Raw genomic sequence first — 10,880 nt, 5'->3', positions numbered from 1 at the left:
TATGGTGTAACTGTAGAATTTAGAATTTGGAAAATTTACATATGACAGAAAGAAGAAATCTAAACAAATTAGGTGGTCTGGGAGATAGGATGGATGCTGGGAGAATTTTCGCCACGGCGACAATTTTGACAACGTCGACAGATTAATATAACAACAATGATAAATAAAATAAAAAGCATCATCACAGGAGCCATCCATAACTTGAACCATGGAGGATCTTTTGGGAAAATCAATGCAGCTTCTTCATCTTTAACTTCATACCGTGTAAAAGATTTGATATGTCTTATCTCGTTGTTCATGAACAACCACCATATTTTTCTTCCCATCTCCTGAGTTTCCTTCTCGGAGATGAGAACAAATGACAACACATTAACCGTTTCTCTCTCAATATCTTTATGATATCACATGTTTTTGTCTAAACGTCTATTTTTAGTGTTTTCCTATATTTTATATAGAACTTTGGACATTTGCTATTTGTGGACTCTCTTGAAACTTGAGAATGATAGGATGACACATAAAAACAAGACACTCAAGCAATATCCTCTTGTAATACAAAATGTGATCATCTTTCTCAATCTTGTTCGTCAGAAATTTAGATAAAAATGGTTTAATGTACAAGTTGAGTATTTTGAGAAAAAAAGAACTCTGAGATAAATTTATTTGGGAAAATAGGAAATATGGAACAAAAAAACTGATACATTGTCCCTATGCCATAATCTGAAACATAAATTGTCCGCTTGGTATAAAAATTTTAGAAAACCCAATTACATCCCTCATCTAAAATGATTTCGAGTTTTTTTTAAAAATATAATTAATTAAAAAAACAAAAAGGGGAAAAAAGGGAAAATAAAACAAAAAGGGGAAATGTCGGTTTATTCCCAAATCGCGTTTCAACCCTAATTTCGTTTCTCTCCTTTGGCGATAGAGGGCAAAAGGCAATTCTCCGATCATCGGTTTCTCAGAGGTCGCTGTCGCCGTCTCCGGTCTTTCTTCTGACCACTAGCACGTAGCCGTCAACAATGGCTTAGAAAACACATAAATAGGGTTTAGGTCGTCCAGAGGTATTCTGGTAATTTGTGGTGGCTTCTGGGTTTAATTCGGTCTTCATATAGACTTGGCCGCGTTCTGGCATCACTGTTGATTGACACCAAGGCTGTGTCGTCGATCGACGTTCCTTCATCCCCTCGACAGTTTTCTCTCGCGAGGCAGACTGGCCACTCTTTAGTAAAATAGGCATAACTTCTGCTACATGATGCTGACTGAACTCAAACGGGTGGAATTGGAAATCAAACTCAAATATATATGTTTTATAAAAAGATCAGCTAAATGTAACCATGGGAAGGTCTCCATATATAGATAAACATATGACATGTCTGTGCAATTTTGCACCTCAAAAGTCTCCAAAATCATCACTTTGCTCCAAAACACACATGAACCTTTAGATATGCTAAAACGACTCCAAATTGTAGGAAATATATCCTAAAACACTCATATACCATGGCTAACAGTGGGTAAACTCCATGGTATATCATTACACTTGAAAATAGGAAAACAATCGATATCATTTTTCATAAATTGAAAGATAAATTATTATTCATAGTTTGTAATCGACATCATAATATTCTGATACTAATTATTTAATTTTTCTCCTTAAATGGCTGATCTAATACTCAAATACAAGTTATTTCCTTTGACTCAGAAAATATCATTTTATTATATAATCAACCAAAGAAGAATTTAACATACAAAACAAAATTATTAATGAGAACTATTTATATTTTCGTAATTTTTTCAGTAAAAGTCACTTAACACCTCTTTTTAAAATCTGGCCTATCATCTCCACTAGACTAATGATGATATATCATAATAAACACCCGAGGAATGTTGATCATTGTTAAGAGAAGATTATTCTCTTTTTTGACGGGAGATATCTGTTGATTGTCGCCGTTGAATTTCAACTCGCAAAATATTGGTGCTTCAACTGCATCACCAATATCAAATTGAGCCTTCGTGAAGTTCCCCTTTTTGAGGTTGTTCAAACCTGAGTTTAACATGTGAGCGCCCTTGGAGTAAAGCTTAAGGCACTCTTCCAACAACTTCTTACTAAGGCTACTCTTATATTTCTTCTCTTTTATAATCTTCTCCACAGTTCTGTCCACGTTTTTTAAGTATGATATGGCATTATTCGTTCCTACCAAGATCAGATCATCAATATTTCTCGCTTTCTGGCTCTCCGGATTCTCTTTGAGAGATGCAATGCAATCCTTTTCGAAATGTGGAATAGGTTCCACAAATAAAAATTCTGAAACGTTTTTGCAAGATTTTTGAATCAGAGAATTTGCTACTTTGTTGGCCATGCAACCATTGAAGAGAATAACAAACACAACAATGTACATCAGCATTTTCATTGTGTATTGTTTTTGGAAGAGTGGTATGTTGTAACTTGTAAGTCCATTTAATGGCAAACAAAAAAATCTGTTTATGTGACAGTAACCACATGCTTTTTTTAGATGGCTTATGACTCGCGTGCCACTCCACTTGCTTCGTTGCCTATTTTCTTGGATTAATTTCAGTTTAGGGCCCTATTTACTTAATCACGATGATATGTTGTGATGATATCTCTTAAAATGATTTGTAAATACAATATGGTGAAACTAGATTTTGATCCGCGTTTTGAAACTTGCGAGTTCATTTAACAGAAAACCAATATAACGTAGATTCTTATTTTAAAAAACAAATAACCTAGAAAATTAAATGAAAATCAAATACTGAAAAATTGTGTTCAAAAAAAAAAATCAAATACTGAAAATCAATTTTCCTGAAGAACAATAAAAATTGAGACAATTGATAAGATCAAATTCCAATTTCTCCATTGCTGTGTTGCCGGAGTAACTATCCCGTCTCTGCCTTGCTCAAATCACTGTAACAATTCTCTAGAACGGTGGCCTTTTTCTTGGCAGCATCAAAAAGAGAAAGGTAGACCATTTGCCTCAATACCAGCTGGATCCCTTTTCATGGAGAGCAGGACTGCAGGAGAGACATACCAGAAGAGGTGGAAGAGCAAGCTAGGAAGACATCAGTGATGTGTGTTGTTGAATCTTCGCTTGAAATCTCGCTGCAATTTTGTTTTCTGGATTGAGATCGTCTGAAGCTGAGTTTTAGCTGCCCTTGATAAATATTACTGTTTTGAAGAAAAAAGGTAGTAATAGGTAAAATTAATGGTAAGCGTATAAAACTGAGAACCGCTGAGAAATTGGATTGAGACACTGGAAAGGCAACGAAGAAGAAAGAAACGCTATCGTTAAGTTAGATTTTTCTTGGACACGTGTTGGCTTAAAGTGACTTGAAATTTTGACGTGGATGCTGAGGTGTCTCAACCAGGAGAGAACAAACTCTATTTTATATAAATAGATTAGCCTAGTCTATATTCAATGTGCTATCATTCCATTTACAAACACTAACAGCGATATGAAAAGCAATAAGAAATGTTTTTGTTTGTTCTTAAGAATTTGTTCACATTGAATGTAGGTTAATTTCTAAAGCGCATGAGTACAATGTTTGGAAAAATAAAAAAATCAAGAGAAATCGTTTTTTTCTTTAAATATGGACGAACTGGAAATATAGAAAACATATTTCTTAGGATTCATGTGTTCACATGTATTAAAAAATTCATAGAAATGTGTTTAGTTTCAAGGTCACTGCCTCATTATATTTTAAATGCTGACTGATGCATGAATCCTAACGAATTGGAAATGTAGAAAAGGTCTTCGTTAGCAAGTTCATGTGTTCACAAAGGATAAACATTTCCCAAAAATATATTCGTATTTCAAGATTATTATCGTTACTCTATAGACAAATTCTGACCCGTGAATCCTACGAACTTGGAAAATAGAAAGTTCTTTGCTAGCAAGATCATGTGTTCTAGCGACATTCTAATAATGTTTTTATTTAGGCCCAAAGGAAATTATCAATATAATCAATCGATGTACAGAATGGTCCACCGAAAAAACGTTAAAACCATACACAAAAATGTATACATAGCCAAATAATAGTTAATCGATGTAAGTCCAATGAAAATTGCTTGTAATTATTCTAGGTACAAAAGGGTAAATTAAAATGGCATCTGAGAAGGGCTGTCAAGATGACACATAAGCAAAATGGCATAGATGTAAATATATTATCAATTTAAGGTTATTCTTATATTTTGATTCTCCTTTAATAATAAGGGGATGTCTGTGTGTATTGGTACTTTTGTTTGAATTTCATTAATTGGGTTTGCTATAATTAAATCTAAAGCCGACCCCGTCTATGTTAATTATGATGACAATATATATTTAAACAAAGGAAACACAATGGTAGAAAAAAGTTTATAAATACGACATATACAAATTAAAACAAACTATCTATTGCAAATCATATGTGAAAGTACATTAGACAATTAAAATTTTTAAATATTTAAATTTAGTTATTTAAGGAATATTTAAAAAAAAATCTTCTAATGATCTTGTGAGGAGATTCTAAGCAATTTAAATTTATGATGTTTAATATATTCCCATGGCACACTTGTAAATATTAAAATAAACTACGAGGACCTAAAAAAGTGTACAAACTACGACTTATGTAAATTAAAAAAAACTATCTAATGCAAATCATATGTAAAACTACATTAGGAAATTAAAAAAATTTAAATATTGAAATTTGGTTATTTAAAAAATATTTTTTGTTCAAATATTCTAAAACTCTTATGAAAATATCCCCTATATATTAATAGAGAAACATTTAAGAACTTATAACCAGTAGTTGTACTAATTAAAAAGTGATCCGCTGAGTTGTCACATAATTGGAATGATAATTTTGCTTACGTAGCGGGCTTAAATCAATTGAGAATTTTGTTAGTCCAAAACTAATTTTATAGAAAATGTTATATTATATAGTATGTCCATTATGGACCATACATTTATAAAATTTAAATTTATTATATATTCTTTCCTTAAATAAAACCTACAGAATTACCTAATGTTATTAATAAATATATGACAATTAATGATTTTAAACAATAAAGATTCGCTAACAATCTGTATACTTTCTATCATTTTAAATTATTTATTATCAAAGCAAATTACATAATTACGTTAATCATATATTAAAAAATTTAGTTTTTTTTTGTATATGTTGTATTTTATAAATTTCAAAAAAGTTGGGGAGTTGTTGCAAATGTTTCACATGGCATGGTTAAGCCCCAGTCTTGGGGTTAGGAAAGGGACTGATTGATTTACCAAATCCTTCTTCACACTTGCATGAATCTCTTTGTACAAAACTTAAAATGACGGGACTTGTGCTTGAATCAATGAGTACCATTTCAATGGTTAGACCACCAACACAAGAATATCGCTTCCACAATCGGATGATACTCACCATAACTCTCCACATTTTCTTAAATGGTTTCAAATCTGCTACTGACTCGAAGCCCTCCATAAGTGTTTTGCTAGCGAGATAAAATTTATAAAAAGGTTTGAAAACAAGAATGTGATGAGTAGATGTTCTCAAAATAACCTATTTATATACATGATGAGAAGATATTAGATTTCAAATGATGAAATCGTATTGTGATTAATAATATAAAATATTCACGAATTATTTTATCAAACTTGCGTTCCAAGATTATAGTCCAAATTTTCTTAACAGGCCATATACCAGTGTTTTTAAAACCAGACCGGCAAGCGAACCGGAAATATTTTGGGTCACGGGTCAATATAGTTCGACCTGGTTCGATTGGGTTCGACCGGGTTTGATGTACTAAACTGAATTTAATAATGTTTTGTATATAATATGTATATTTTAACAAATAGAAAATAGCAAACTGAAATGTAATAAAAGTAATAAAACAATTTAATAGTTCAAATCGAAATCAATATAAAAAATATATTTAAAGTTTACTTTCCGAGGTTTTATCACTATAAATTATCTTTAAAAAAAATTATATACACATTGTGACGGTTGTTGATTTTCTATGTTTGAATTTATGGAAGTGGAATTTCTTGATCATTATCTTCTATTGTTTAGTACACTGCAAAAGTTTTGTAGAGAACATCAAAGACACAAATGTAATTTTTCAATTATTAATTTCGCCCAAAAAGATAATACATTGAAAAGTATAAAATACCTTATGAAACGTCACAAACTTGAAAAAAAAGATGTCAAAGACAGAAATACCTTGAGTTGTAGTTTGTCACAAACCCTCTTTTTATTTTGAAAAAAAAAATTAATTATTTTATTAACAAAATTTTTGTTTTCTATATGAACCAGAGTTAAACCGGTTCGTTGGGTCACCGGTTCCCGAGTTTTTAACGGTTCAATATGGATTTGTAGCCGGTTCAACTTTGATTGGGTTTTGGCATTAACCCAACTCGGCTTGGTGTCCGGTTCACGGTTGAACCCGGTCCGACCATCGGTTCGGTCCGGATTTAAAAACACTGCCATATACCCTATTGATCACATAATTTTCTGTAAATAAAAAGATTTTGCTTTTAAACTTACCTTACATACAGCCACAGATCACCCAAATTCAGTAATGGAAAGAAAAATAATTTCAATATTTGATAAATTTAAGGACACAACGATTCAACGGATGCAACTCGTTTAAACGAATATAATGAAGTGACCACTGTTGTAAACCAGACGGTTTATGGACTGCTCATAACCAGATGGTCGAGGTTACACTTAACCGAAATTGTATTAAACCAATCATATGTTAATGGATTGGGCCTTTGGTTTATTTATTTAATATGGGCCGACTTCTCTTAAGTGTTTTAAGAGAGTCCCACATTGCTTACGAGATTGTAAAAGTCGGCCACCTCCATGTATATAAGGAGACCACTTCTTTGATATTGAATAACACAACAATTCATTCATCTCTAAGCCATACGTCTCTCTCTTGTTTATCTATTTATTTAACCTTTGTGACAACTAAATTAATAAAGGAAATATAATTCCTCACTTCTCTTTTATCTTGCAAACTCTCTCTCTCTCTCTCTCTCTCTCTCTCTCTCTCTCTCTCTCTCTCTCTCTCTCTCTCTCTCTCTCTCTCTCTCTCTCTCTCTCTCTCTCTCTCTCTCTCTCTCTCTCTCTCTCTCTCTCTCTCTCTCTCTCTCTAGTTCGATCTGTTCTAAGACAAGAAAACTAGGATTAGAACACGTTATCAGCACGATCCAGCTCCAAGATCAACCATCAAGAGTTTCTAAGAAAGGAACCAAGGAGAAGAATCAGCAAAGTTAAAGGTAAGATCTCAAGAACTCTAATCTTTACTTGTGGTTCAAGCAATTCGGATTTCAAACTTCTCTTCATCTTAAATCCGATTTAAAAGGTTTTGCGATTTGATTTGGTTGATTTTAGTTCTTGTTTTATTTTAAAATCAAAACCCTAAACCCTTAGTAGTTTTACATGACTTTAATTTTGTATGGACAACAAGTGATACCCCTTTAAGAATGTCACGCTATATGTCCAAACAAAACTTAAGGTCAATGTTTAACCTAATCCTAAAATCAGATTTGAATTTTAAACCCTAATCCTTAAAGTTTAAATCCGATTTTAAGAAACCCTAAACCCTAAAATATAAAGCATGTGATTACATGACTTTCGTTTTGATGGACAACAAGTGATACCCCTTTAAGGATGACACGCTATATGTCCAAACAAAACACAAGTTTAATGTTTCCACATTCTTTGATCAATGATCCACAACTTAGTGTGGCTAGATCTTTTTTTTTTTAGGGTCAATGATGCATACCAAATAGGTATGACTAGACCATGATATGTATAGGTCAATCATAAATACTAAAGAATGTACGATTAGACCACAAAATCAATAGTCGATGATGTTCACAAAATGGTGCAACTAGACCTTCAACCGCGATGCTCCACGGTGATTCACGGTAATCCACGATGATCAATGATGCGCACCACAGTGCGGCTAGATCACAATCCGTTTTGGTCGATGATGTGTACCATCCGGTACGACTAGACCACAGGCCGCATGGGTCGATGAAGTGTACCCAAGGTACGACCAGATCATGCTCTCATCCATCTCACTGTTTTTCAAGAGATTTATAAATCAAACAAGTTGATTTAGAGATGGATGAGTTATGAGAAAAAAAGTTTCTAAAAGACCTAAACAATCTGATTTTTAGTTTCAGATGGCCAAAATCACAAACTTGGACTTTGCACCTCTAAGTGTGAGGGGTGACAATTAACTCCAATGGGCATTAGACGTTGAGATCTCTCTTGGAGCCAAAGGCCTAGAGCAGTGCATCGTTCCCCAGAACAAAGCTACTAAGAAAGAGAACTCTCAAACCCTCATGATCATCCGTCATCACATTGAGGAGAGCTTAAAAGCTCAATACCTCACAGTAAGTGATCCATACGAGTTATGGAAAGAGCTTAAGATGAGATATGACCACCAGAAGACTTTGATTCTTCCGGGTGCCACCTATGAGTGGACTCATCTCAGGATTCAAGACTTTAAGTGTGTGAATGAGTACAACTCAGCCTTGTTTAAAATAGTCTCAAAACTGAGGCTATGTGGCGAGACTGTAACTGATAAGCAGTTGTTGGAAAAGACTTTCCAGACAATGTCCTCAAGCAATATGTTGTGAGCTCATCTCATGTCTATTGCTTGCAGAACAGAACAACGAGCTGCTCTTGAAGAATAGTGAGCTTAGACCACCTGGATCTGTCCCTGAGGCAAATCATACCTCAAATGAGCCTAATGATGGTGCTGAAGCCAACCATGTCTGGTATGACCAAAAGGGCCGCAGTTCCTCATATGGAAGAGGACGCGGTCGTGGGGTCAAGGGCGAGGACGTGGGCGTGGTGGCTATGGAAAAGGGTGTAACACCCCTTATGACCGTCCAAACCAGTCCAATAATGGGCATGGCAAAAGAAAAGGTAATGGGACATCTTCAAAGCCACAGAATCGTACAATCTCACCTTGCCATAGATGCGGAATGATGAATCATTGGGCAAAGAATTGCCGCACAGCCAAGCATCTGGTCGACCTCTGATGCAGATAAGTATTTGGAATATTTCCAAATATCTTATTATTTATTTGTTAAATATATTGAATTAGATAATTACCTTTTATTTGTATTTTCTATATTTGAATGGTTTTCCTATTTCAGTTAAGATTATGATTTTCAAGATTTAAGGATTTATTATAAATAGGCATTCAAGCCTAAAGTTGTATTCAGACTTTGATAATTAATAAACGAGTTTTTGCTTTATACCTTGAAAGAGATTTGATTAAATTCATCTTCTTTGAGTTGCCTTGTTATTGATTTGATTAAATTCATCAATACAAGAAGTTGGTCTCAAGACGCTATCGAAAGAAACTCTTGATTGATCCAAGAACAGGTCTCTAGAACCCTAAAAGTTCTTTGATCGACCGTTCAACCTATCGTCCGCTGCATCAGTTGGTATCAGAGCTTCGTCTCTTTGGTTTCTTAATCAAAGAACGATTCTGGATGTCATGGTGAATGCGAACATCTATCCTATCCAGGACGAAAGTCCTTTTGTTGAGAGAGAAGAAAACTTTGAGATCTATCGAGAGATCTACGGTGATCCGATCTATGACGTCTACGAAGATGATGTCTATGTTGTCGACTTTGTCTTCAGTGAAAATTCTTTTACAAATTTCGTTTGTGCAAAAATAGGACCAGACGAGATCCATGCAAAATTCGTACAGGACGAGTTTCGTGCGAATTTCAGGCAAAGTCAAAAGATCAGGCTTTGTGCAAATTTCGGATTTGAAGATACATATTTGAAGATTTCAACCACAAAAAAACGATTTAAGATTCGAGGACGAATCTTTTCCAACCCGGAGAGAATGATGCAGATAAGTATTTGGAATATTTCCAAATATCTTATTATTTATTTGTTAAATATATTGAATTAGATAATTACCTTTTATTTGTATTTTCTATATTTGAATGGTTTTCCTATTTCAGTTAAGATTATGATTTTCTAGATTTAAGGATTTATTATAAATAGGCATTCAAGCCTAAAGTTGTATTCAGACTTTGATAATTAATAAACGAGCTTTTGCTTTATACCTTGAAAGAGATTTGATTAAATTCATCTTCTTTGAGTTGCCTTGTTATTGATTTGATTAAATTCATCAATACAAGAAGTTGGTCTCAAGACGCTATCGAAAGAAACTCTTGATTGATCCAAGAACAGGTCTCTAGAACCCTAAAAGTTATTTGATCGACCGTTCAACCTATCGTCCGCTGCATCAGTTGGTATCAGAGCTTCGTCTCTTTGGTTTCTTAATCAAAGAATGATTTTGGATGTCATGGTGAATGCGAACATCTATCCTATCCAGGACGGAAGTCCTTTTGTTGAGAGAGAAGAAAACTTTGAGATCTATCGAGAGATCTACGGTGATTCGATCTATGACGTCTACGAAGATGATGTCTATGTTGTCGACTTTGTCTTCAGTGAAAATTCTTTTACAAATTTCGTTTGTGCAAAAATAGGACCAGACGAGATCCATGCAAAATTCGTACAGGACGAGTTTCGTGCGAATTTCAGGCAAAGTCAAAAGATCAGGCTTTGTGCAAATTTCGGATTTGAAGATACATATTTGAAGATTTCAACCACAAAAAAACGATTTAAGATTCGAGGACGAATCTTTTCCAACCCGGAGAGAATGATGCAGATAAGTATTTGGAATATTTCCAAATATCTTATTATTTATTTGTTAAATATATTGAATTAGATAATTACCTTTTATTTGTATTCTCTATATTTGAATGGTTTTCCTATTTCAGTTAAGATTATGATTTTCTAGATTTAAGGATTTATTATAAATAGGCATTCAAGCC

At 33.8% G+C, this 10,880-nt stretch overlaps 2 protein-coding genes across 2 annotated transcripts; both read right to left on the bottom strand.

Moving 5' to 3' along the window:
* On the bottom strand, window positions 1-344 carry LOC108853594 (uncharacterized). The gene has a single exon (XM_018626999.2). It carries the CDS (start codon window positions 324-326, stop codon window positions 69-71), a length of 258 nt encoding a protein of 85 aa, XP_018482501.1. The 5' UTR covers window positions 327-344; the 3' UTR covers window positions 1-68.
* Window positions 345-1,689: 1,345 nt separating this feature from the next.
* Window positions 1,690-2,421, bottom strand: LOC130511522 (uncharacterized). Its single transcript, XM_057008602.1, has one exon. The coding sequence runs from the start codon at window positions 2,406-2,408 to the stop codon at window positions 1,848-1,850; it is 561 nt and encodes a 186-aa protein (XP_056864582.1). The 5' UTR covers window positions 2,409-2,421; the 3' UTR covers window positions 1,690-1,847.
* Window positions 2,422-10,880: the final 8,459 nt, after the last annotated feature.

Source organism: Raphanus sativus, chromosome 4 (assembly GCF_000801105.2).
Source record: "Raphanus sativus cultivar WK10039 chromosome 4, ASM80110v3, whole genome shotgun sequence".
In the NCBI taxonomy this organism is placed as follows: Eukaryota; Viridiplantae; Streptophyta; class Magnoliopsida; order Brassicales; family Brassicaceae; genus Raphanus; species Raphanus sativus.
Note: the sequence above shows the minus strand (reverse complement) of the source record. Positions and strands in the feature narration are given on the sequence as shown.

Excerpts from the sequence above, each read along its gene's own strand:
- LOC108853594 (XM_018626999.2), bottom strand. The coding sequence starts at position 326 with ATGGGAAGAAAAATATGGTGGTTGTTCATGAACAACGAGATAAGACAT.
- LOC130511522 (XM_057008602.1), bottom strand. The coding sequence starts at position 2,408 with ATGAAAATGCTGATGTACATTGTTGTGTTTGTTATTCTCTTCAATGGT.